Genomic DNA, 25895 nt, shown 5'->3' with positions numbered 1-25895 from the left:
ATCTCAGTTACAGAACAAGGGCTATGATGTTTACTTCATTGGGAAGAAAGTATATGTCAAACATCCGAGTTGGAAGAAGAAGGCCCAAATTGGAGTCAAAAGTAACAGACTGTATAAGTTACAGCTAGAATCTCCAATGGCACTGATAGGCAGCAGTGGTGAAAAAGATTTGAATGAACTATGGCACAGAAGGATGGGGCACTTACACCATGGGGCTCTAAGAATTCTCAGAAGAACCATCACAGGAGTTCCGGAATTAAGGACCAAACGAGACGATGCATGTAGAGGCTGCGTACTGGGAAAGTATGCCAAAGCGGCTTATTCCAGAAGTAACAGTAGGGCAAAGAGTGTTATGGGATTGATACACTCAGATATCTGCGGACCCATGTCCACAAAAGCTCTTAGTGGTGCCGAATACTTCGTCACCTTCATTGATGACCATTCCAAGAAGACTTGGATCTACTTTCTAAAAACCAAGGATGAGGTTTTTGATCGATTCAAAGAGTTTAAAGCTCTAGTTGAGAATCTGACAGAAAAGAGGATAAAAGTGTTGCGCTCAAACAATGGTGGAGAATACATTGATAAGGACTTCACTGATTTCTGCGCAAGGGAAGGCATCAGAAGAGAATTGACAGCTACATATATTTTGGAGCAGAATGGAGTAGTAGAGAGGAAGAACATAACTATTATTGAAGCAGCGAGGGCAATGTTGTATGATCAGGATATGCCCAAATTTCTATGGGCAAAAGCATGCAGCACCGCAGTCTATGTTCAGAACAGGACTCCTCACAAGGCATTAGGTAAGATTATTCTGGAGAGTGTCTTCACCAACAAGAAGCCTGAAGTGAGTCATTTCAGAATATTTGAAAGTTTGGCATACTGCCATATACCCGAAGAAAAGAGGAAGAAGTTGGATCAAACTGCAGAAAAATGATATCTTGTGGGATATAACGAGAATGCTAAGGCATATAGAATCTACCTTCCGGGAAATAGAAAGATCGTAGTACGACGGGATGTAAAGTTCATGGAGGACAGAGCTTTTAGGAAATCTCGAGAAATGCCTTCCGAAGAGCAATCAAAGGATGATCCATTGGTCCAGCCACTTCGACTAGCAGAAACCAACACCAGTACTTCTCCAAAGGACAAGAATCCAAAGGCATCACAGCGGGTGGAATCTCAGGAGGAGGAGCAAATAGATCTACCCACTACCAGTGGAAGAACAAGCCGGGAACTTCGACAGATACTACGAGATGCAAAGGATTTCATTGGAGCTCCTAGGAACGAGAAAAGGGAGCGTAGACAACCAGATAGATACCAAGCTTTGGTGGCTCAAGTTGGAGAACCCTCTAGTTTTCAGGAGGTCGTTCAGCATCAAGTATGGGTAGATGCTATGGTGGAGGAATACAGTTCCATAATGATCAATGATGTCTGGGAAGTGGTACCTAGGCCTCAGGACAGATCAGTTGTAGGTTTGAGATGGATCTACAAGGTCAAATATGCTACAAATGGCTACAGATCTAAGGAGGAATTAGATTTGGGTGTTTTCTTGTTGTCGTTCAGCTATAGATCTGAGGAGGAAATTTGTGCAAAATCCAGATCTAGGCCCTGGAGGGTAAGATTTGGTTCTCTGGGGGTTTATCAACATAATTTTGCAAAAACATTATTCAAAAAAAAGGGTTTAAAAAGTTCTAAATCTGGAAGTTTTCGTAAGGGTTTAACGGATAAATCTGAAGCAAGTGGATTAAACATTTTAATTAAGATTTCTGAAAGAGTTTCAAAGAGTTTCTGGGCTGCCATTTTTGTTGATTGGTTTCTTCGATTTGATGCCTGGTTTTTTGGGTTCCTAAAAATTTTCGATTTTTTTTTTTGTGTTTTGGGGTTTCTGGAAAATTTTGGATTTCTTTGCAGCATTCTCCCTTCTCCTCGCTCCTCCTTCATTGCTACCCGCAGATCTGCAAACCCCTCACGCTGCCTGTCTGTATTTTTTCCATCAGCTGCCCTCATCCTACAAACTCGTAGCTCCCTTCCTTCACGTCCCTCACCCTTCTCTTCTACGTTGCCATAGCCTACTGCAAACCTGCGGATCCCTCTTCATCCCAAACCTCGCTGCCATCTCCCGTAGCCCTCAAACGTTGTCCAATCACTACTACCATATACATGCTGCCTTCCTTTTCTCTCTCTATTGCGTCCCTCTCTCCTTTATCCAACCTGCATCCCTCAAACCCCTACTACCTACGTCTCTCTCTGCTACGTCCTCCTCGCTGCTCCCTACGCCTCTCCCTCAAATCCCTTCACTCGAGTTTCCTCCTGCCGCATTTCTCAAACTCCCCGCAGTCATCCCCGCGGCCTACATCATCCCTTTGCATCGCTGCTTGCTCCCTCTCCTCCCGCGGCATTCCCTTGCTTCTCTCCCTTCCGTCGAGTTGCTCCTCTCTTCCTTCGAGCTCCTCTCCATACGCCGTTGCCTACCTGCACAGCCAAAAATGATAACATTCGATTTATTTCTTTTTATTTGTTTTAACTTTGTTTTGAATATGCATTAGGGCTAGGTCTTATAAATCCGATTTTGTCTTTGGGTTTCATTTATTTTCTTTTTTAGTTTTCTTGTTTCAAATTTTATTTTATATTTGATTTCCTTCAAAAAAAAAAAAAAAATAGAAAGAATTAATCTTTGTGATATTTGATTTTGATTTTGTTCTTTTGTTTTAAATTTTTTTTAGGACTTAGGCTTTTCATATTTTGATTTTGATTTTGTTTTAAATTTAAAATCTTAAAAAAAAACTAAAAAATTTAAATAAATATAAAATCTAAAAATTAAAAATCCTTTCATTTATGTTACTTCAAATTTCCTAAATGAATTAAAATCGAAAGAGGACTTTTCACTTTCACATTTAAAAAAAAAAAAAAATTTATTTTTTATGTGGCCTACGGCCCATAAAAAAAATTAATTTATTAAATTCCTTTTTTATTTTATTAATTTTGGTCATATTAAAGAATTTAATTTCTTCATTTTACCACATTAAATTAATTGCCTAAGGAATAATTAGATTGTTAATCTAAATTTCCTTGGTGTCCTTTGGTGGTTGTCAGGGGTGATTAATGTTTTAAAATCATTGACTATTGGAGAATGATAAATTATTCTAGATCTGAGTTATTAATGAAAATTATCTTAAATCTGGAATCTCTTGCATGATAAAGTTTTCGGCGTTTACATTCAATCGTTCATGATCGTCACCTTCGCCATATTTATAAATTGCTCAGGATATCTAGTTTCTGTTTAATTGAGTATAAAGGCACTGGTCTATAATTATTTTTATCTTGTAGTTGTGTCTTATCTTAATCTATCCATCTCAGTTGACCAAGATTACTTCTAATTTCATCAAGGTGTCCATCTTTAAATCTCCTAGAGCCTGTATTCCACAGGCTATTCTCATTCATTCACCTTAGAGACTACCCCCCTTGACTTGTCTAGAAGAGTCTAAACGGAGTGAGTAAGGATTAGAGTGACAGCCCTTACTCTGAGCATTGTCGTGGTGCCTAGACACTTTGTACGACATGCCCATTTGATAAAACTCGAACCCGCACTCCCAAAGCCGCACCAGAGTTAATCTTGGAGGCAGGGTTAAATAAATAACCTTTTATTCAAAAAATTGTATTTGTTCAATTAAATAAACCAACTGCACACACTGCCAACTGGCTACTGTTACAACAGTTCTGACCTTGAAATGTTTAAATTGTAACTTTTAACAAATCTACGACATGTTTACATTGTAGTTTGAGAGGCTTTCTACTTCATTCCTACTTGGTCAGAAGTTTCAGCAGTCCAAGATGCATGAGGAGTAATTTCCTCAAAGCCCTGCTGAAATTCACTCGAATACCATCTAAAAGCCAGGGAGGACCAAAAAATGGCATATTGATTAAATAATAATATGTCAGAAAATTCAGTATAATCATATATATAAATTTCCACTTTTTATATAGCTTCCTGACAGATTGCTTCTTTTGCTGTATATTTTTCTTTGCATTAGTTTATAATGTTTATGGTACACACAACCAGGTCTCGAAAAAGCAGCAAATTGATGTTTTTCAGGCAGATATAATTTTGTCAACATGGATCATTTTCAATCTATAATCAAGCGGCTTTGCTCTTCCTCATGATCCGACTTTGGTAAGCCTAAAATTTCTTGAAGCATTGCCTGCTCTGATGATCAAATTTGTGATAAAGAAAAGAAGGCAGAATATATGATTTGATTAATTTAATGAGTGACAGCAGAAGGGTAGCGAGGAAGCAAACAAACTTTCTTGCATTCCTAATATAAAGAGCATTGAAAAAAATTCCCAAACAAATGCTATGTTCAAGAAAAGTGTTTTGGAAATATGCATGCCTATCTTCTGTATTCTCAAAGCGATCATCTTTATATCTCATTTGGAGATGGAACAACAATTGAACTGTTATATTGCAAACACTAGAGAACAATAGTCATACCTTTTGATATTGTGGAAGCTTAAAGGAAAGAAGGCCCAATGGGGTTGTATTTTAAAGGTCTTATTCACCCAATTTTTACCACTTCCTTTAATGGATTTTTTTGCTACACGAGTTAGAAGCTCAGCACCATTCCACCTTAACAAAGTATCATCATACGTGGCAGTGAATTCTGTAAGACAGTCCAGTATAAAGGAGCTGCAATAACAGGAATTAGATATTTCATTAAACTTGAGGGAAAAAAATTAAATGTCAAAATTAATCATCTATGTAGACCATTTGTGAATATCCAGATCTAAAACACATTCTCCATGATAAATATGCTTAATGGAGCAGAATTCAAAATATTTCTATCAAATCATCTTCATAGAAAAGAAACCTCCATCAAATACAGAACCAACAATGAGTAGAGCAATGACGATAATTCTCTTTGCCTATCCTCTGATATGCAATACAAACAAAGAACTTTATGATTAAATCATTTCAACAAAAATTCCCCATCAACACAATGAAGGAGAATTTCCATCAGTGATACCTTCTATATACTCTCAAACACAAATACACAGGATGTCTTTGCCTAAAGCAACTCAAGTTTAGATCACCAGCTTTTGTAATATTCTCAAAGATGATTGCATAAGAAATTTCTGACTAGCAATCATTACGATAATGAATCACCCTGATATATACCTAACATTTTATATTTTGAAATACCCTCATTAAATTAACATTTTTTGGCCAAAAACAAGACACAAACTCTGGTTTCCCAGACATATACCTAACATTTTACATTTTGAAATACCCTCATTAAATTAACAATTTTTTGGCCAAAATCAAGACAAACTCTGGTTGAGAAGGAAAAAAACTGTAGAAGGCATTGACGGCCATTTTTTCTGAAAAAATGCATCTTATATTTATAGAAAATTATTTACAAAAAACTGTACAAAAAAGGATGGACGGGTATATACAAAGGTGATCATATCCTCTTCCTCAAAGCAGGAAGCACTGAAAGAAAGAATACTAGGGTGGGTCCAAAGGGCGGACATCTTTTATGAATAGAGATCCTTTGGCCAGAAGCTAATGGCGATCTTCATCCCACCACATAGAACAAAAGGGAGACAGCAAGCTAACCTCGTGAACGGAAACAGCCTTACACCTAATCTTCCGCAAAATAAATAAAGCTGAGATCCTCAAACAATGCCACAGCCCGCAAATGCTAGCTGAACCTAAGCGCACCAATCACCAAATAAAGCAAACTGAGAGAGTGAATGCTGTCCTGTGTTGAGAAACCAAGTGTAGTAAAAATCAACACCTAATTTATCTTTCTTGATAATTACTTGTGAATATTAGATGTCTTCTTTTATTACTTCTTATATCTTCTTCATCAAGCAACTATACAAATGTTCAAGCTTTCAGGAATATAAAGATTACAAAGAGACAAAAGACACCAAAAATTAGGCTGCTAGCCAGGGCAAAACCCCACAAGAGCAAAACCCAACAATCCTTCTCTTATAGAATCAGACCAAAATGAGAAATCCAAGACCAAGACCAAGACCAAAATGCCACCAAAAGACCAAGTCCAAACCCTCCTCTAAGTAACCTCCAAAGCCAAAGTCAACACTGGTCAAATCTGCTCCAAAATGGTCAACCTCAGAAATTTCGGCCCTGCAACTGGTGCCGCATTTCAGCCTGTGGTAACCTCAGAAAATTTTGCCTCTTCTTCACAGAATTCTGTCCTCCACACATGTGAGCTGTTAGAGTCAAATATTCGGTCAACAAAGGAAGTTTTCTTGGCTTCTTGTCTTGTTTCTTTCTTTCCTTAACTCGGCTTCTTTTCCTTCTTCACTAGGTTCAGATATACTTCTTGTTGTTCGCTTGAATGTGCTCTCAAATGAGTCGAACTTGTACTTTATATATAGCTGTCCAGGAGGGTCGAATAGGTGTCTATTGGAAGTCCAGGCCGACTTGGTCTTTTTGTGGATGTTTGACTCAACATAAAATTCAAATTCTTTTTCTTTTCAAATGTCCAAATGCGATATGGCTCAAATACATTTTCTTTTTTACTCATAGTAAATTCTTTTGACTCTTTTTGACTTTCTAAGCATGAAGAACATGCTTTGACAAAATATAATAAATGTAAACAATAATAAATGTGATAAATACATTAACGATAAATTTATATTATGAAGACCGACTCTAGTTACAACTTCAACACTCCCTCTTTACTAGGGAGGTATTCATAACGACTCAACAAGATAATCTCAATTTGAAATATTCATATAAGAAAGGACCCAGATTGATAAGCATCAAATGACAATAACATCATCATAGCCAGCATTGTCAAAATACCAAGGCCTTGACAAGTAAGCTCTATCTCTCCACTAGATCAAAGCACAATGCTGGGAGGCATTCAATTGGACACCACCGCCTCTCAAGGCACATACCCCACCTAGGTTCACCAAGGTATGTCCTCACAGGACCATTTCCTAATCCCGTGGAAAGGTTCGTCCACTGAACCATTCTTATACTAGATCAATGTATTTGACTTACAGTTGTTAGTCCTGGTCACAGTACAGAACTAAAAAATGTTCGTCCTTGATGCTTATCCAATCGATCATTCTCCCTATCTATGTTCATGTACTAGACTTACGTCAGTTAGTCCTGGCCATAGTTCATGACACATGGAGAATATGGTGTCTATCCTCACTCCCTCTCAAACAGGGAGAAGATATCCACAAGCCCAAGCTTGTCTCAAAAATACTCATCCTTTCCCTTAGAAAGGAACTTCATCAATGCACCGGCCACCAGTTTGTTAGTGGAGATATACTATAGCTTTATGGCTCCATTCTGCGTCATGTCACAACCCATAATGTCCTTCAACCTTCCTGGTTTTCTGACAATCTTCATTTAGCTTTGATCAATACAAGGTATCATACTTGAATCCAACATGCCATCAGATAGTCCATCAAACACTTGACAGAGCCGAACTACTCCGTAGTTGACTGTACAGACATCCATAGTTTCTTTCTTCACAGTGCAACAGAATCTTGCTTCAAGAAATCATATCAGATCCCAAACAGAGCCAATTATCAGTAGTTTCTCCATTATCAGTACTGCCAACTCAATCGATGTATTCTTGAGATTAATGTAACGGAGAACCAATCAGCTGTGGGTACAATGATGGCCCAACAATATCAGAACTCTCCAATTTCTATTAGATGAAGTTGTCATAGATCTATCATCTGTTCTTTTGAAGAATTCCTGATCACAAGCTTTTCTTGCCAAACTTCAAGTAGTGTTATATCCATCCAAGATATGTAAAATTCTGCTTTCAACTCCCTCTGAAGATAATATCTTTAACTTATGAGTTCTTCTTAAATCATTCAATTTGATTCCAAAGTACAAGGTCTTTTCTTGATCATGGGTTTTTGTGTCTTCAAAGAGTAACCTTAACTGAAATAACTGTCTTATTATGAACTTCTCCTTTTTACTAAGAGAACTTCTTCAAGGCTTCCTCTCACACTGCCATCTAATGCTAAGTGTTGACTTCTTTAGTACATGCTTCAAACTGCCTGCTTCTGTAGAATATGCTTTGCTACATCCTGTTGTAGAAAAATATGCTACCATAAATGTTATGCTTTAGTCATCGTAGTATCATTGGTTCATTCTTTGATGTATAAATTTGAATTGGCTTCACTGAGATTTGAGGTGAATAAGAACTCTTTCTAGGTGAAAGAATCTCTAACATGCTGCAAGCTAGATATTGACTTCCACTGACATACTTCCTGACTATTATGCCCCTTTCTTAACTGCCATCTTGTTTGCTTCCTTACTTCTTGGAGAGAAATGTTAGCTTCCTTTGAATCTTCATGATGAAATCTTGTAAATATGAATCTTTCTATATTATTTGCAAATGTATCTAAGAGCTTCTTTCTAGAATTTTGTAATGCATTCTATGTAGACAACAGTCAAGGAGACTCCTATTCTTACTTTAATGAATTGATTCTAATTACTCCATTGTAGATAACTATGAGCTCTTCTTAATTTCGATCTCCATGAAAAAACTTAATTTATGAATCCCAACAATCTTTTATGCTATCCCTCATAAATCATATAATTGTCTTATCAACAAATACTATTCTATCTGCCATCTTCTAAACAAGAAATAGAAAACTTGACTGCAAACCTGTAACAAAAGTAGATTGTAGAGCTAAGTACACCTGCCATATTCTTCATTAATTTTAGTAGTAAAGATCCGTGTTGTCTTTGACCTTGGGTTTCTTCAGAGCTTCTTCACGTCTAGCTGATAGCGCTTCATTTCTTTCCTTCCTCTTCTTGCTCTTACTGTTATTAGGATTCTTGGGACAATCTCACTTGATGTCCATATCGATGACAACCATAGCATTGAACTTTGGACATGTCCTTGTTTCTATGAGACCTTTTTCCATGAGATCCAAACTTTCCAAACTTCTTTTTCAATTTGGCTGCAAAAGCTTGAGAGTTTTCATTATTAGGTTAAGTATCAACTTTAGCCTTTAGTCTTGATTCTTCTAAAACACATAAAGCCCATAGCTCTTCAAAGGTTGGAATTTCCCTTCTAGCATAGATGCCTCCTGCAAAACCATCCTAAGCTGGAGGGAGAGCATTGATTACAGAAGTGATCAATTCAGAGTCAGATATGGTTTCACCAAGCCCTTGAAGTTGATCTTTGATTTTTGGTATCCTCATAAAGTGTTGATAAATCTAGGGCAGCTTTAGTTAGGATTAATTAATTTGATTTCTCTTTACTTTGATAGTTGCTTGTGACATATTAGATTCTTCTTCTTCTTGTTATTATTGTTGATCATCAAACAGTTATCAAATCATGAAGATCATCAAAAACAAATGAACACCGATGTAAGCACTCAGCCAAGGCAAAAGCCCTAAGAAGGGGAAAACCAAGTCAAACTCTTTACTAGTAGAACCAATTCAAAATGAGACAGTCCTGGACACCTTTTGACTGTGAGACAGAATCACCTCCATCCATCAAGCCAGCCTCCATGTAGTTACATCAACATAGCTCAGCTCTTCAAAACAAGGATGAACTCTCTCTGCAATCTATATCTTTGGTCCTGCAATAAGGGCTGTTCTTTTTCGGCCCTGCAACAAAATCTCAATCTACTTCCACGTATGGCAGAATATGACAACTTTTGATCCTTTCTAGACTTCTAATCTCCTTCGCTTGCCTTTCTCTCCTTCATCTAAGTAATCCACACTTCTCTCTCTTTGTAGTTTCAGATCGGCTTGATTTGATGACACACTTTTCATTAGGTCGAATGCAGGTTATTTATAGTTGTTTCAATCTGTTCTTGAGGCCGACATGAATGCTAGGCTAGCGGACTTTATCGATGAGGATAAGATGACTCATTTTCATAAAAATAATTTTGTTTCTTTGATATACAATGCCCAATAAGGGTCTGGACCATGATGACAATGACATATACTTATGACTCAATCCTAGAATCCTTCAATGGAGGCTTGACCTACTGACAAATGACCCAAGCATGAAATCCATGCTTTAATAAGTCAAGTTTCTTTTACAATAAAAAAATTCTTTTTCTTTTGATAAATAAATTACATCATTATTTAATTTTGAAGATCGACACTAGTTACATTTCTCAACATAAAGTATGAAGCCACGTCCTCTTCTTTTGACATTCTTGTTCCATAGAGTTGATTTCTTAGGGATATCTTTTAAGTTTTAACCAGTTGTGTTGATGGAATATAACTTGACCAATGTATCATAGACTTCCTTGGAAGTAGACAAATCTGAAACAAAAGAAATAAGATGATCCTTGATGGATTCAAAGAGAATCCTTTGAGCTCTAATTTATCCTTTATTGTATTTGGCCACTTCTTGAGTATTGTTCTTATCTGAAACTGGAACCTTTCCTTCAACGAATTGCATGACTTCATTTTCTTTAAGCACTAGATCAATACTCTTTTTACATGCTTTGAAATTGGTTGCTCCATCAAGTTTGTTGCCTTCCTTGTAGATAGATGCCATTTGGTTGGGATTATTAGACATGTAGAATAAGAGAGTACTTACCTGAAGGTGAGAGATAAAGCTTGTTAAAGAAGTATCTTCAAGAATGTTCTTGAGAGAAAGCTGCTTATAATGAAGTTTTCAAGAGAATGATCCTCGAGCCTCCTTCATTAGATTTGATAGAGAGAGATAATTGCTATAAGGGTATCTTCAAGTATGCTAAGAAGTTGTGATCTTCAAGTTGCCTTCCTTCACCTTAGCTCTGATACCATGTTGAGAAACCAAGTGTAGTAAAAATCAACACCTAATTTCTCTTTCTTGATAATTACTTGTTAATATTGGATGTTTTCTTTTATTACTTCTTATATCTTCTTCATCAAGCAATTATACAAATGTTCAATCTTTCAGGAATATAAAGATCACAAAGAGACAAGAGCCACCAAAAATTACGCTGCTAGCCAGGGAAAAACCCCACTAGGCGAAAACCCAACAATCCTTCTCTTATAGAAACAAATCAAAGTGAGAAATCCAAGACCAAGACCAAAATGCCACCAAAAGACCAAGTCCAAACCCTCCTCCAAGTCCCCACCAAAGTCAACGCCGGTCAAATCTGCTCCAAAATGGTCAACCTCAGAAATTTTGGATCAGCAACTAGGGCCAAATTTCGGCCTGTGATAACCTCAGAAAATTCAGCCTCTCGTTCATAGAATTTTGTCCACACGTGCAAGTTGTTAGAGTCAAATATTCGGTCAACAAGGAAATTCTTCTCGACTTCTTGTCTTGTTTCTTTCTTTCCCTAACTCAGCTTCTTTTCCTTCTTCTCTAGGTTCAAGTATACTTCTTGTTGTGTGCTTGAATGTGCTCTCAAATGAGTCGAACTTGTACTTTATATATAGTTTTCCATGAGGGTCGAATAGGTGTCTATTCGAGGTCCATGCCGACTTGTCCAAGGAGGGCCGACTTGGTCTTTTTGTGGACTTTTGACTCAACATAAAATTAAAATTCTTTTTCTTTTCAAATGTCCAAATGGGACATGACTCAAATACATTTTCTTTTTTACTCATAATAGGTTATTTTAACTCTTTTTGACTTTCTAAGCATGAAGAACATGCTTTGACAAAGTATAAAAAATAATAAATGTGATAAATACATTAATGATAAATCTATATTATGAAGAACGACTCTAGTTACAACTTCAACACCCTGAGGCACTCTTAAGCATTTATCCTCAAGAAACCTTCAACAATAATTGGCATATTGACACTCCCAAAAATAGTGCTTCATTGTCTCCCATCTCTGACAGAAAAGACAGAGGCCTCTGATGAAGTACATAATAGAGATAACAAGAGTCACACTACTGAAGCAGCCAACCATAACACCACCTCCAATCTCTCCAAAAAGGCTCAATCATTCCAATGGTCAATTCATACAAATCAATCTCCAAAATAAGCTTCGATAACTCAATAATCAAAAGATGATGAAAAGCAAGGGGACCTTACTCTTGAACAAGAGCATGCCACTCCTTCCAAGAATGAGACATCAAATCCCACATATCACCCCAAAGAAAGATGTCCTTCCCACTCAATCTACAAGACAAAAAATGGGGCAGCTCTAGCACACATGAATTATAAATCTTCCAACTCCAAATGGGGCGGGAAGCTAAATCCCAACCAAACCAACTACCCTCCCACTAACGATGAAACAAATAGGCAACCGTTTTCCACACAACCCACACGATCCAAAAAATGAGACAGCTAGACACCTGAAAGTGACAAGGGGGCAAAATGATGTTACAAAGTTCAAAAGCACCCCAAACTCAACTTGAATGTTGAAAGCACTTGATGTCAAATCATGATCTACCAATGAGTTGAACGCTTAAGAAACTGCACCACCCACTTGGCCACCAAAATACTCCCATAAGTGGCAACATCAACCAAACCAAGCCCCCTTTGTCCTTGGGCATGGTACCAAGGGCAAGCCTCAATCTCCACCATACTTCGACCACAAATAAGCTTTCAAAATCTGCTCAAGCCACCAAAACGAAGCACTGCTAGGAAACCAAAAGGACACATAATAAACATGAGACACCTAAAGAGTACAAGCAATATCAATAAACATTGCTACAAAAGTAAGGCCCTTATGATGCCAGATATGAAGCTTACTTTGCAACCTTTACAAACACCAATTGCACATGGCAATTGCCAAAGCTCAACTCTTAAGGGAATCCCCAAATATCATGTAATCACCCTAATTTGAATATAAGACCAAGCAACAGGGATCCAATCTAGCAGGAATCCAAATATACTATCCAGAAGTCAATTCTATAAGCACTGACTATGGCACTAAAGGTTGAGCAAAATGTGTCAAGAAAAGCAAGGGCCCTATCAACATACGCCCTTTCCACTCTAATTGAGAGAAAAGAATCATCTACAAAGTGGTTATTAATGATCTCCTAACCATCTAAGAGAAGAATACCACGAATATGAACAACGTTAGGATATTCCGACACATAGGAAATAGTTAAGTATAACTTGGTCTAGTATAGAGTTAGGTAAAGTGTGTTTCTTTACTATGTACATTTTGTAACTTACAATCCGACGGTCACGATATGTAGTGATCTGACGGTTCATTCTCTCCTCGGTATTATCGACACTTGATTCGTGGCTTAACACCCGATTGGTCCATGATCTCTTTTTAAAGAGCATGGAGGGTCATTTGTAGGTTAACCCGTCCATGAGAGAAGCTTATGTAAATTTTCATTCTTTTATTAATAAATTGCCTGAAGTGGCCGCGTTGGCTCAGGCCATGGACTGTTTCCCTCTTTGAGGGATTTAACCACGTCAAAAGTACTGGTGTATTGATCTGTGATCTGTTTGTGAGCGGTGTCCTTTGGTGTTCTGTCTGAGGAACTTACCCTGTAAATTCCTACATGGTATCAGAGCTATTTGAGGGCCGCGTCTGTTGGTGATCCAAATCTGAAGCCGGTAGAACTGCATCCAACTACCGTTTCCTAGATCTACTGTTTCTGACTGCTTTCGGGCCGAGAGGACTGCTCTGTTGTGTTGGGAGCATCTGTTCCAGTGAGGAACCCCTTTCGTTTCACGCGAAAAGGTTTCCGGTAGCCCTAGCTGCGTCATTTTTAAGATCTGGAGGTATACAATGTTTATTTGCAGTTTACAGTTATTTTCTCTCTGTTTATTTCGGTTTCGGTTTATTTAGCTTTTTTTATTACCGGATCTATACCTTTCATTTCTGCATATGCTCTTTGCCCCGCGACTCTGTGCGATCTGGGCAAATCAGAAACAGAAAGGAAGGATTTTTCTCATGCGTATGCTCTTTTCCGCTGCGCCTTAGTGTGATCTCGGAAAATCAGAAACATTGAGGAAAATATTTAGTTTCCAGCTAAAGCTAACTTCGAGTCGTAAGGTTCGTTTTTTTTTGTATGTCCGTGTTGGGTTTTGTGTTTTTTGTTTTGTAGGGAAAAAGAGCTTTCTCAAAGCAAGCACGCAACCCAAAGCTTCAACCCCTCTCTCTCTCTCTCTCTCTCTCTCTCTCTCTCTCAAACTTTTTGTATAGCTCACTTGGTCCAAAGCTAATTTATGAGAGTAGAGGTCTTGAGTTCAAGTCTCCTTTTTGTGGGGGCGGATTTTTCATTTCCGCACATTCCCGCACTTCGTCGACATCTTCATCAAATTTTCTTCAAAAAGCCATAACTTCTTCATCCGGAAGCTGTTTTCAGAACCGTTTTTTTTAAACAGCCTAATTTTTTGAGATCTTTCCATTGCAACACTTAGTTTCAGCATCTATAGCTTCAGTTTCTGTTAAAATGGAAAGTCCATGCCAAGTTATTCTTGACAGCACCAACTACTTCCAATGGTGGTCCTACATTGTGGATTTACTTAGAAGTAAAGGTCTCTACAAAATAGCCTCAGGCCAAGAAACCAAACCGAAAGATGAAGATAAGGCAGCTAAATGGGAAAATAGGCAAGATCAAGCACGTGGGTTGATAGGGATGTCTAGGGATGTCTATTTCTCCAGATCTTAGATTCCATATTGCAGAACTTGATACTCCTGATGAAGCATTGAAACAGATTACTAAAGTTTTTGGAATAAAAAATTAACTTAGAGCCCATCAACTTGAAAATGAGTTGCTTACATTGGACCCCAACAATTTTTCTTGCATTGAAGATTTTTTGTCCAAGTTCAAGACCCTTAGACTTCTCTTGGAAGGTGTTAAGGTTAAGAAAGAAGATAGTAACCTTATCTATTCCATTCTTACTAAGTTGGGACTAGCCTACTCTGTGTTTGTTTCCACCTTCCATTCTACAAGAGAAGCCTTCATTTCTCAAGGACAAGACTACAAGTCCCCTTCCTTTGATTCTTTTTGTGATTCTTTAATAAGAGAACAAGAAAAACTCTTACACCTTGGTCTTCTTAATCTTGGAAACTCTTCTAAGAAAGCGTTAGCCGCCCAGCAGCAACCAAATCCAAAGAATCCTAAGAAGTTGTATCCTAAAAGGAATGGTCCTAAACCAAACAAGGGTCCTAAGCAATTTCAGCCTCAAAATGAAAAATCATTTCAACAAAATGATAAGACAAATAAAAACAAAGGGAAGAAGACTGATAGACATTGCAACTTTTGTAATCGAGATGGCCACTTAGAATCCAAATGCTTTAAGAAGATGGAAGCCTTGGAAGCAGCAATGAAGAAGCATAACATCCATTTGGAGCACTCTTCAACTTCAACTTCATCTTCAGGATTGGCACTTTTTGCATGTGGTTGTCAAGCATCTCGGTCTGGCTATGCACTAAATGTATCTTCTTCTTCTCATTCTCATGAGTGGCTCATTGATTCTGGAGCTTCTTATCACATGGCCAAAAACAAAGCCATGTTTTCTTCTTTAAATGATTGTAACACCAAAAATATATATGTTGGTGATGATAGATCTCTTAGTGTTGTAGGGATTGGAACTGTTCATCTAGACAATGATCAGTTTAATGATGTATTATGTGTTCCAACCTTATCCTGCAACCTTCTATCTGTATATCAAATAACTCATTCAGATGAAGGTAAAATTGTTGAATTTTCACCTCACGATGTTGTAATTAAGGACCTAAGAGATCCTAGACAGATTTTAGCTACTGGCATTGCTGATGATTCTACAAGGTTGTATAAGTTTCACAACTTTGGGTCATCAAATCTTCCCTCAGTATTTGTTTCTCATAATGATGAAGTGAGCAAACTTTAGCATGAGCGATTTGGTCACTTAAACTATCGCTCTCTTCAGAATCTATGTAAAGAAAATATGGTGATAGGTCTTCCAATGGTATCTTGCAAAGATGGTGTTTGTTCTGGATGTGTACTCGAAAAACATCATCGGGACAGTTTTGAAAAACGTGCCTCTTGGCACGCCTCAGCCCCTTTGCAGCTCGTGCATAGTGATTTATGTGGTCCACTTCCAGTTGTTTCATTCTCTGGTTACAAGTATTTCTTAACTTTCATTGATGATTTCTCCAGACGCACTTGGGTATACTTCTTAAAACTCAAGAGTGAAGTATTTAACATGTTCTTGGCCTTTAAGGCCTTTGTTGAAAAACAATCTGGACATCAAATTCTTAAGCTAAGATCTGATAATGGCGGAGAATATGTTAACAACAAATTCATCAACTTTTGCACTGAGAATAGAATTCAAATGCAACATATTGTTCCATATACTTCACAACAAAATGGTGTAGCTGAAAGGAAGAATCGCACCTTAAAGGAAATGGCTAATTGTATGCTTCAATCTAAAGGACTTAGTCTTAATTATTGGGCAGAAGCAATTAACTGTGCAAATTACATAATAAATCGCAAGGTTGACAATCTTCCTATTCTAAGGAAGGATAAAGAATCTGACACCAGGGAGCTAGGTGAAAAGTAAGACAAAATGATGCGCGATGTTGAAGAACCTATGGATCCTATTGATCCCCCTCCACAGGAGCCTTCCTCCTCTAGGAAGAGGCCCTCATGGCTTAGGGGGACTCTTGAAGATGCTGAGAGACATATTGCACCTAGAGGGACTTTCCGTGAAAGCAAGAAGTCAGGTATCAGGGATGCTTGACCATTATGAGCACCATCATTCAAAAAGAGCCTTCATCGTTCGAAGAAGTTGTGAAGCATCAGGTATGGAAGGATGCTATGAATGAAGAATATGAGTCCATCATGAAGAATGATGTCTGGGATGTGGTCCCCAGACCCCAGGACAAATCAGTTGTCACCTCGAAATGGCTTTACAAAATCAAGCATGGAGCTTATGGGAGTGTTGAAAAGTACAAGGCTCGCTTTGTTGCTCGAGGCTTCTCTCAAAAGGAAGGTGTGGATTATGATGAGATATTTGCACCTGTTGCCCGATACACCACCATCTGCTCGATCATAGCCCTTGCTGCTTCGCAAGGATGGAACCTACATCAGATGGATGTCAAGACCACATTCTTGCATGGTTCGATTAAAGAGGAACTCTATGTGGAACAACCCGAGGGATTTGAGATTCATAATCGGGAATCTCAAGTATGCAGGTTGAAGACAGCTCTCTATGGGCTGAAGCAAGCACCCCGAGCTTGGTATGAGAGGATCGATAGCTACTTGATGAAGTTGGGATTCACTAGGAGTGAAGTCGATCCAAACATTTACTTTAAGGCTGAAGATGATCAGCCTCTCATACTGGTGTTGTATGTTGACGACCTCTTTTTGACAGGTGCAGACCCTCTCATTCACAAATGTAAGAGGGAGTTGGCTTCCGAAGTTGAGATGAAGGACCTAAGACTAATGCACTATTTCCTAGGGCTGGAGGTCTGGCAAAAGCCAAAATAAATTTTCCTATCTCAAGGAAAATATGTGGTGAAGATATTGGAAAGATTTGGGATGGTAGACTGCAAGCCCATGACTACCCTGATGGAGCTTAACTTCAAGGAGTTATGCAGTAGTGTTGTCAGACCTGTATTGGGAAATGCTTATGGGTATCGTCAACTCATAGGAGCATTGATGTTCTTGGTGAACTCTCGTCCGGATATATGTTTTGCAATCAACACGTTGAGCCAATATATGGTTGAGCCTCATCACTCACATTGGATTGGTGCCAAGAATCTTCTTAGATATCTTCGGGGCACAATCACTCATGGATTGAGATACACTGTGGAGATGTGAGGCTGCATGGTTATTCCGATGTTGATTGGGCAGGCAGTGTGGTGGACCGAAAGAGCATTTACGAGTGTTGTTTCTCTTTGGGTTATGCTTCAATATCCTGGATGAGCAGGAAGCAGAAGTCAATGGCGTTGAGCACTACTAAGGGCCAAGGCTGAATACATTGCTGAGAGTATGGCCTCCTGTGAAGTTGTCTTGTTGAGGAAGCTCTTTACTGTTGGATACTATCGTGATCCTCTGCGACAACCAGAGTGGGATTCGTTTATCAGAGAATCCCGTATTTCATGATCGCTCCAAGCACATCGATATCAGGTACCACTTTATCTGGGATATGGTACAACGAGGAGCAATAAGGCTCCATCATATTGGGACTGATGAGCAGGTTGCCGACATTCTGACAAAACCCCTGGGAAAGGTCAAATTCTTGACTTTCCAAGAATGACTAGGAGTCGTGGAGAGACCCTCTTATGAGGGTCTTGTATGATATATACATTGAGCTCTGGGAGCTCCGAGGAGCTTGGGGTACTTCTTGGAGCGATGAGCAACCATAGGGTGAGTGGTTCAGCCTTCCCCTGTGATACCTTGTGGCGACATGTAGGCAGGAAGAGTGGTTCATCCTTCTCTTGCTGAGACATCCTACCCATGCAGTTTGGGACTCATGGGAAGTACCTCTCATCTGGCCAATGAGTAGGGAAATGAGGATAGGGACCATAGTAGTACCGATGGACGCATCATGTAACTACTGTACTCCTTATGCTAGGATGATATTGATCTGGGATCAATTGGAACTGACTTCGGGTCAATAAGAGTGGTATGAGACACTCTCTTTATTTGGAACTGATTTTGGATCAGTAAGAGTGGTATGACACACTCTCTTCATTGGGACTGACTTTGGGTCAGTAAGAGTGCTATTAGACACTCTCTTTTATTTGGGACTGACTCCGAGTCAGTAGAGGATGGTATGATACATTCTCGATCACTTCTTCTTCTTCATAGTTCAGCAGAGCAGCGCATTGAAGGCAGAGATAGTATCGACAGACAGATGGATTAGTAGATGGAGTTCTCCCTGGTTGAGAGGGAGTGTTAAAATTGGCAATTAGGGCCAAACACCATGTGGGTCACCTTATTTATGGCAGCTGATATTTTTCTTGGATTCCTCTCATCGAGAGGTGTAGAATTGATCTAACGATCATCCGATTCCGACATGGATTCATGGATATATGAATTTATTTGTATTCTTGACAATTTGTCAAGGTCGACCAACAAGCAAAACAATGTTTTACACCCACAGCTTATCCTCAATGTGGCATATAAAAGTAGGAGACCTTGTGGCATAAACAAACTCATCTCATCATCTCATTCTTCTCTCCTAGCTTGATTGGGTATGTGTAGGAGGAGCAGGCTCTCACACATGGGAAGGAGGACACAGATCTGGTTAGGGTAGCGTTGACTTGGGTTGACCTAGCTACAGGTGGACAATTTTGGCAGTGTTGACTAGCGTGGAGCATCCTTTGACTACGGATTTGTTTGGGCAGCCTCTCCTAGGTAGGCCGCAATTCTGGACAGCAAACGTTGACCTGTTTTGACCACCATTTGACTAGCGTTGACTGTTGAGTTTTGACCGCAGACCTGTACCTTCGTTGACTGCAGTTTGACCATCATTTTCGTATTGTTTTGAGCTGTACATTCTTGTTGTTGGAGGCCGAGTTGACTAGGGTTGACTTGAGGTCACTTATGACCTGTTTGACCAGCCTTGACTTTGTTGGTTAGGGTTTTGTTGCAGCTGTCACAAAATTACAGATTTGTGTAATTGTACTCTCTCTCTGCTGAATTATTGAAGAATATAAGAAGAATTGATCAAGGGTTTCCCCGCATTAGGGTTTGTCCCTGGCCGGTGCCACATCTTGTGTCCTCTTGTCTTGGCTTGTCTTCCACTGTTTACATTTATGTTCTATCTGCATTTTACTATCACGCTGATGTGATTGCTACTCTGGAAATTAACATTGGGCTAATAAGAAAATTTGAAGTAAATTGCTCTTAAGCATAGAACATACCATAATTTAACAAAGGGTCATCAAGTTTTGGTTATTATGCAATGTAATGTAGAATTTCAAATTGGAAGTTATAAAGATGAAATTGTGTGTGATGTCTTGCCAATGGACATCTGCCATATTCTGTTAGGAAGACCTTGGCAATACAACAAGGATGTAACACATAATGGAAACCAAAACACTTACACTTTTGAAAAAGATGGGAAAGTACATACTCTTCTACCATTAAAGGATGCAAGCAGCAATTAGGTGTTAAGGTTGATTAACAAAGAATTTTTTAAGGATGAAGCAGAATGCAAGGAATGTGAACCACTAATTGAGGTAAATCACTTGTTTCCAGAAAAGCAGGATTTGTTCAATGAATGTGAGAATATGATAATCAATGAAATGTTTATGGTAGAAAATAGAGATCATCTAAGAGTGTCCATAGCAGAAATGGTTATGAATGAAGACATTTTAATAAATGAACAGCAGGAGAATGTCAAGGAGAAGGTTGGATTGGAAACCAGTGAGAAGTTAATGTGTGAAAAACTCCAAATTCCAGATGAAGACAATCATAGTGCAGAATGTTGAAATTTCTAAATCTGACACGTCAGAAATCCCTACTGCATTATCTGGTTTATTTTCTCCTACTTGTTCTTTTCATTAACAAGTTATTTATAAATATAAATACCGAAAATAAACACAAATGACTTAACACATATACAGATCAGCAACTAAAATAACTGAGACAAACACACAAGGGACACCGTTATTTTTGGACAATCATCCCCGGAAAAACCCAATGCGGGAAAACCAGTGCAGCAGATATGAGGGTTTTATTATTATGCAGTTTCTGAATACAACTAGGGTGCCAGAAATGGCTCACCCAACAGAGAATGCCCTCGGCAGAAGTACCTCTTCTCGGAGACAGATATTTCGACTGATCAATTACCGGATGAACGATCCCACAACAAATACGGCAGCTCCTTCGATGGATAGCAAAAGTTGCTCCAAGCTTCTCTACTATTCTGCGTCACTCTGCAGGGACTGTGTCACCCTTCCCAGCTCACCAGCACTCAGTCTGCCCCACGAAAAATCTCTCGGCGCTGCCTCTTGGCCCTGCGTCAGCTCTGTTAGCCTCTGCGCAGCTACTGATGCCTCTGCGTCAACCCCTTGGCTCTCTGCATTAGCCCTCAGACCCTCTACGTCACCCACGCTGGCCTCCTCAGCCTCTACATAGCTCCCAGCTGCCTCTGCATTAGCCTTCCCAGGCCCTGCGCTGTCTCTATGGCACTATCTTTGCCTCTGCTATTTATTCTCGGCCTCGTGCCAAACTGCCCCTCGCTGCAACAGATCACTAGCTCAATTCTCCCAGCAAAACCCCGCACCAGAAAATCAAACTGACTAATCAATTTGGTGTCTCTACAACTGACCCTCAAGCCTCCTCTTATACTTTTCCTATTGAGTCTTTAACGGCCGAGATTAAATCCCTAATCAACGATTAAGATTAGATTTGACTTGGTCCATGTCATATAGAACATTCTCACCCAGTTTTATATTAATACCCATTAATATTTTAATTTTCCTAAGTTTAGACTTAGGAACCCAATTAAAAATATTAATTATTTTAACATCTCTCCAACCGGGTGGAATTTCCCCAAACGATTTCTGGATCTTGGAGATCGCATGTGCCTTAGCCTTTCCACCAATTTTCATGGCTAGAGTACATCCGATGCTACCACAAATCAACACTCCCTCTTAGCGAGGAATGTGCTCTAGTAATGTTTAACCATGGAAACATCACACTAATCCTCTGCATCGTTACCTGTGTTGATGCTTGGCTTGCTGCCTCGCATCATCTGCATTGCCACTTCCTGTACTACTACCCATGACACTGCCACTACTACATCTGTACTGCAACTCCCTCTCAATATCTTGCCCATGTTGCCCCTAGCACTGCCACTACTAACTGTTGCACCACAACTCAGTGACCGAGAAGTAGGTAACTGACTTCTCCCAAATACTAACATCCCAGTCAGTCTGGAAGCCTCGTGAAACTGAAGCTACCTCTGCTACTATTTTGTGCTCCCTCTGTTGCCACTGCACTATTGCATATACCTTTGTGCCTCTCGCAAGGCTGCAACCTCCACTGCGCTGCCTCAAATTTTTGCACCCAAGCACTGCCTTGCTACTCCACTACACTTTGCTCCACCCGACATCTGTCATTCTGCTACTGTCGTTAAGGGCTCCCGTAGCCGGATATGATCCAAGAGTTTGGGCACCTCAAGGATCTTGCCCCTAGTTTGTAGTCCTCCTGACTACAACTCGATGTCTCCCCACCTCTTCTCTAGAGGTGCATGAGCACTCATGGCACAGTCGTCATCAGTCTCGACCTCTTTCTCCGCCTTAGCTGGAGTTGCCTTGGAATCGGAAGCCTCTCCCTTGTTTTTCTTCTTGGGACACTGGGATGCATAATGTCCCAGCTCCCCACAGTGGAAGCACTTCAGTGTTCACCTTGGAGATGTCCTTCTTCCTCTACCCTTGTTGTCCGGCAGATGCTAGAGTCGCATCCTCTTCCTCCTCTTTCTTGATTCGACCTCCCTTGCCACTACTCCTCGGCCTCGCCTTAGTCATCCGCATGATCTCTTCTTAGCGAAGCGCTGCCCACATCTCCTCCCATCCTGGAAGAGTGGCGCTGCCCAAAATACTTTGGACAAATGTCTCCCACTCCTCGGAGACTGCATTCAAGGCAATCCTAACCATAAATTTTGGATCTGGTGTAGACCCCACGGAAGTAAGCTGGTTGTGAATCTCCTGCAACCTGAGAAGGAATGGATCTATCTGCTCTCCCTTATGCATCTAATACGACCGCAGTTGATTCTCCAATAGCATCTTCCATTCCACAGAAGTGCCCTTATAAAAGGTCTTCAAAGTATCCCACATCTCCTTTGTTGTGTTATTTTCAACAATATGTGGTATGACATGATCTTTGACCCCGTCAAGGATCATGCACTTCGCCCTCGCCATTGCATCCTCATACTTCTCATTCTCAGCCAGGTCGACCAGGATAGCGATGGTTCTCAAGGCAAAGTCCTTGATGTGATGTCGATCCAAGACTGCCAAGATCTTGGCCTTCCAGATGACAGAGTTGGAAGCCCCGTCCAACCTGTCTTGATCCCTCAGTCCGTTCACTGCCATTTCAGCTCCTCTTTTGGATTCTCTCTGAGTTTCTACTTCCCTCTTGGAAATCTCCCTCTAAGTCCTGATTTCCCTCCTGGAAATCCTCTAGCCAGTTGTCGAACCGCTCCTCTCCAATCCTCCTTGCAACCACAACTCGGATCTGGATTTCTTGGCTAGAAATCCGTCAAGGTAGTGACTCCCTCTACCTTGGTTTCGTCTCCTTAGGTATTGTTTTGTTCTGACAAAAACAACACCCCACCAACTTCTCAATCACAATCTGCCCACAGCTCCCCAAGCCTAGGCAACTGAAAAAATTGAGCCTTTCAAGCTCTGCGCAATCCTAGCAACGGCAGAATCTGCTCCTCATGGTCACAGCGTCGATCCTTCCTGGCTGAGAAAGATGACTGGGCACTGTGTCAGTGTGTTTTCCCCCTCTCTGCCCTTGCGCTGACCCTCCTTCTGGCTCAAAATGATGATGCAAGCCCTCTGCATCACTTCTTCTCTGCTACTTCTGCTCTGGAACAGCGCTATCTCTCGAGACAGCTGCTACTGATGCAAATTTCTTATTACTGTTGGTGCCTTCAGTCCTCCTGTGATCTACAATGCTCTGATACCATGTTGAAATTTCTAAATCTGACACGTCAGACAGCCCTACTACATTATCTGGTTTATTTTCTCCTACTTGTTCTTTTCATTAACAAGTTATTTATAAATATAAATACCAAAAATAAACACATATGCAGCCTTAACACATATACATATTAGCAACTGAAATAAATGAGACAAACACACAAGGGACACTGTTATTTTTGGACAATCGTCCCCGGAAAAACCCAATGCGGGAAAACCGGTGCAGCAGATATGAGGGTTTTATTATTATGCAGTTTCTGAATACAACTTGGGTGCCAGAAATGGTTCACCCAACAGAGAATGCCCTCGACAGAAGTACCTATCCTCAAAGACAGATATTCCGATTGATCAGTCACCGGATGAACGATCCCACAACAACTACGGCAGCTCCTTAGCTGGACAACGAAAGCTGCTCCAACCTTCTCTACTGCTCTACATCACTCTGCAGGGACTGTGTCACCCTTCCCAGCTCACCAGCACTCAGTATGCCCCACGAAAAATCTCTGGGCACTGCGTCAACTTTGCTAGCCTCTGCGCAGCTACTGATGCCTTTGCATCAGCCCCTTGGCTCTCTCCATCAGCCCTCAGACCCTCTACGTCACCCACGTTGTCCTCCTCAGCCTCTGCATAGCTCCCAATTGCCTCTGCGCCAGCCTTCCCAAGCTTTGCGCTGTCTCTCTAGCACTATCTCTGCCTCTCTGCTATGTGTTCTTGGCCTCGTGCTGAACTACCCCTCGCCGCAACAGATTGCTAGCTCGCTTCTCTCAACAAAAGCCTGCTCCAGAAAATCGAACTGACTGATCAATTTGGTGTCGCTCCAACTGACCCTCAAGCCTCCTCTTATACTTTTCATGTTGAGTCTTCAACAGCCGAGATTAAGTCCCTAATCAACGGCTAAGATTAGATTTGGCTTGATCCATGTCATTTAGAACATTCTCATCCAGTTTTATATTAATACCCATTAATATTTTAATTTTAATGGGTTTAGACTTAGGAACCTCGTTAAAAATATTAATTATTTTAATATCTCTCCAATCAGGTGGGATTTTCCCAAACGATTTATGGGTCTTGGAGATCTCATGTGCCTTAGCCTTTCCACCAATTTTCATGGCTAGAACACATCCGATGCTACCACAAATCAACATCCTTTGGACAAGAAATGGAAGCGGTCAATAGAGCAAGTACCTTGGGAACCATAGAGAAATTTTTTCAAATTAATTCCGACATATTTGTTTCATGCACAGGAAAGATGGTTTCAATTGTATACGTTCGGGTCCTTCCAAAGAAATTCTTGAAGGAATTAGCTAGAAGGATTGAGAGAGCTAAGTTTCCAAGAGCATACCAAAATAGACTTCATTTGTTGAACGGAAAACATTATGATGGAGGAAATTAAAGCCATCATGAAAAATTTCAGCCAAAGTCAAGTTACAGCGAAGGGTTAAAGATCTCCTGTACAGGAGTCCAAGAATATTTTGTTCTTCAGGAGTCTGATGCAGGAGCATTGACAAACTTTTATAAACATTATTGGACATTATTATTTATTTCGAGGAATTTGGATTCGTCATGCAATGATTTTAATTTTGTAATAATTAGTTGGACTATCTATACATTATCATCCAATATTATTTGATTTTCCAAATTAGTTACTAAATGGATCTTATCCACTGATTATGGATCCTGATCCTATTTTAGATTCAGAATGATTTTTATAAATAATTAAGTATGTGGTGAACTAGAAAAGGATTGGCAGTATGAGTGTAAGAAGAGGAGAAAGTGAATTCTTTCGATTATGAATCCTCTCTTGAGTCATTGGAGAAAAAACTATCTTACTGTAATATATTTTTCAAGATGTGATATTATTTTGGTTTTGTGGAGTATTGTAAATGAATATACAGGCAATGTGTGTGTATATATATATATATATATAACGATTCAGAAGTTAGTGGAGGTCACCATCTATTCTCCTTTAAGTGATGCATAGCAGTCTCAAAAGTTCACTCATTTGTTTAATTTGTATTGCAACCATTTTATTGTTCTATCTGGCGACACCCAATATTCTATTTTCTGATGGAAACATTGGCTTGATAATGTTTGTGCACTAACAGTATGATATGTTAATCTCAAGAATGTTTCAGCCAGCTACGGATCTGATGAAATTTGCCATGCCCATACTACGAAATGGCACATAGCAGTGGAGAGAGACACTAGTGTTAGAATACTACATCAGGTCACACATGCAGCCAGAGTAAACTCAGTTGTAGGAATCACAGATTGAGCATGATCGTGCTTCTCCACCAATGTGATTTCCCTTGTCTTTACTGTTGAGCCACATCAAGAGATGAGCAATATATGCCATGTTTATCAACA

General features: G+C 39.8%; 1 protein-coding gene across 3 annotated transcripts in view; it reads right to left on the bottom strand.

Moving 5' to 3' along the window:
• Positions 1-25895, bottom strand: part of LOC149238350 (alpha 1,4-glycosyltransferase family protein) — a 101535-nt gene that overhangs the window by 6898 nt on the left and 68742 nt on the right. For all 3 annotated transcript variants that reach the window (XM_089372997.1, XM_089372995.1, XM_089372996.1), the window contains one exon: positions 4487-4681. In XM_089372997.1, the coding sequence (XP_089229123.1) occupies positions 4487-4681 (195 nt within the window). The remainder of the gene's footprint in view (positions 1-4486; positions 4682-25895) is intronic.

Source organism: Pinus tabuliformis, chromosome 8, assembly GCF_031772625.1.
Source record: "Pinus tabuliformis cultivar Carrire ecotype Pingquan chromosome 8, CPIR1, whole genome shotgun sequence".
Taxonomy (NCBI): domain Eukaryota; kingdom Viridiplantae; phylum Streptophyta; class Pinopsida; order Pinales; family Pinaceae; genus Pinus; species Pinus tabuliformis.
Note: the sequence above shows the minus strand (reverse complement) of the source record. Positions and strands in the feature narration are given on the sequence as shown.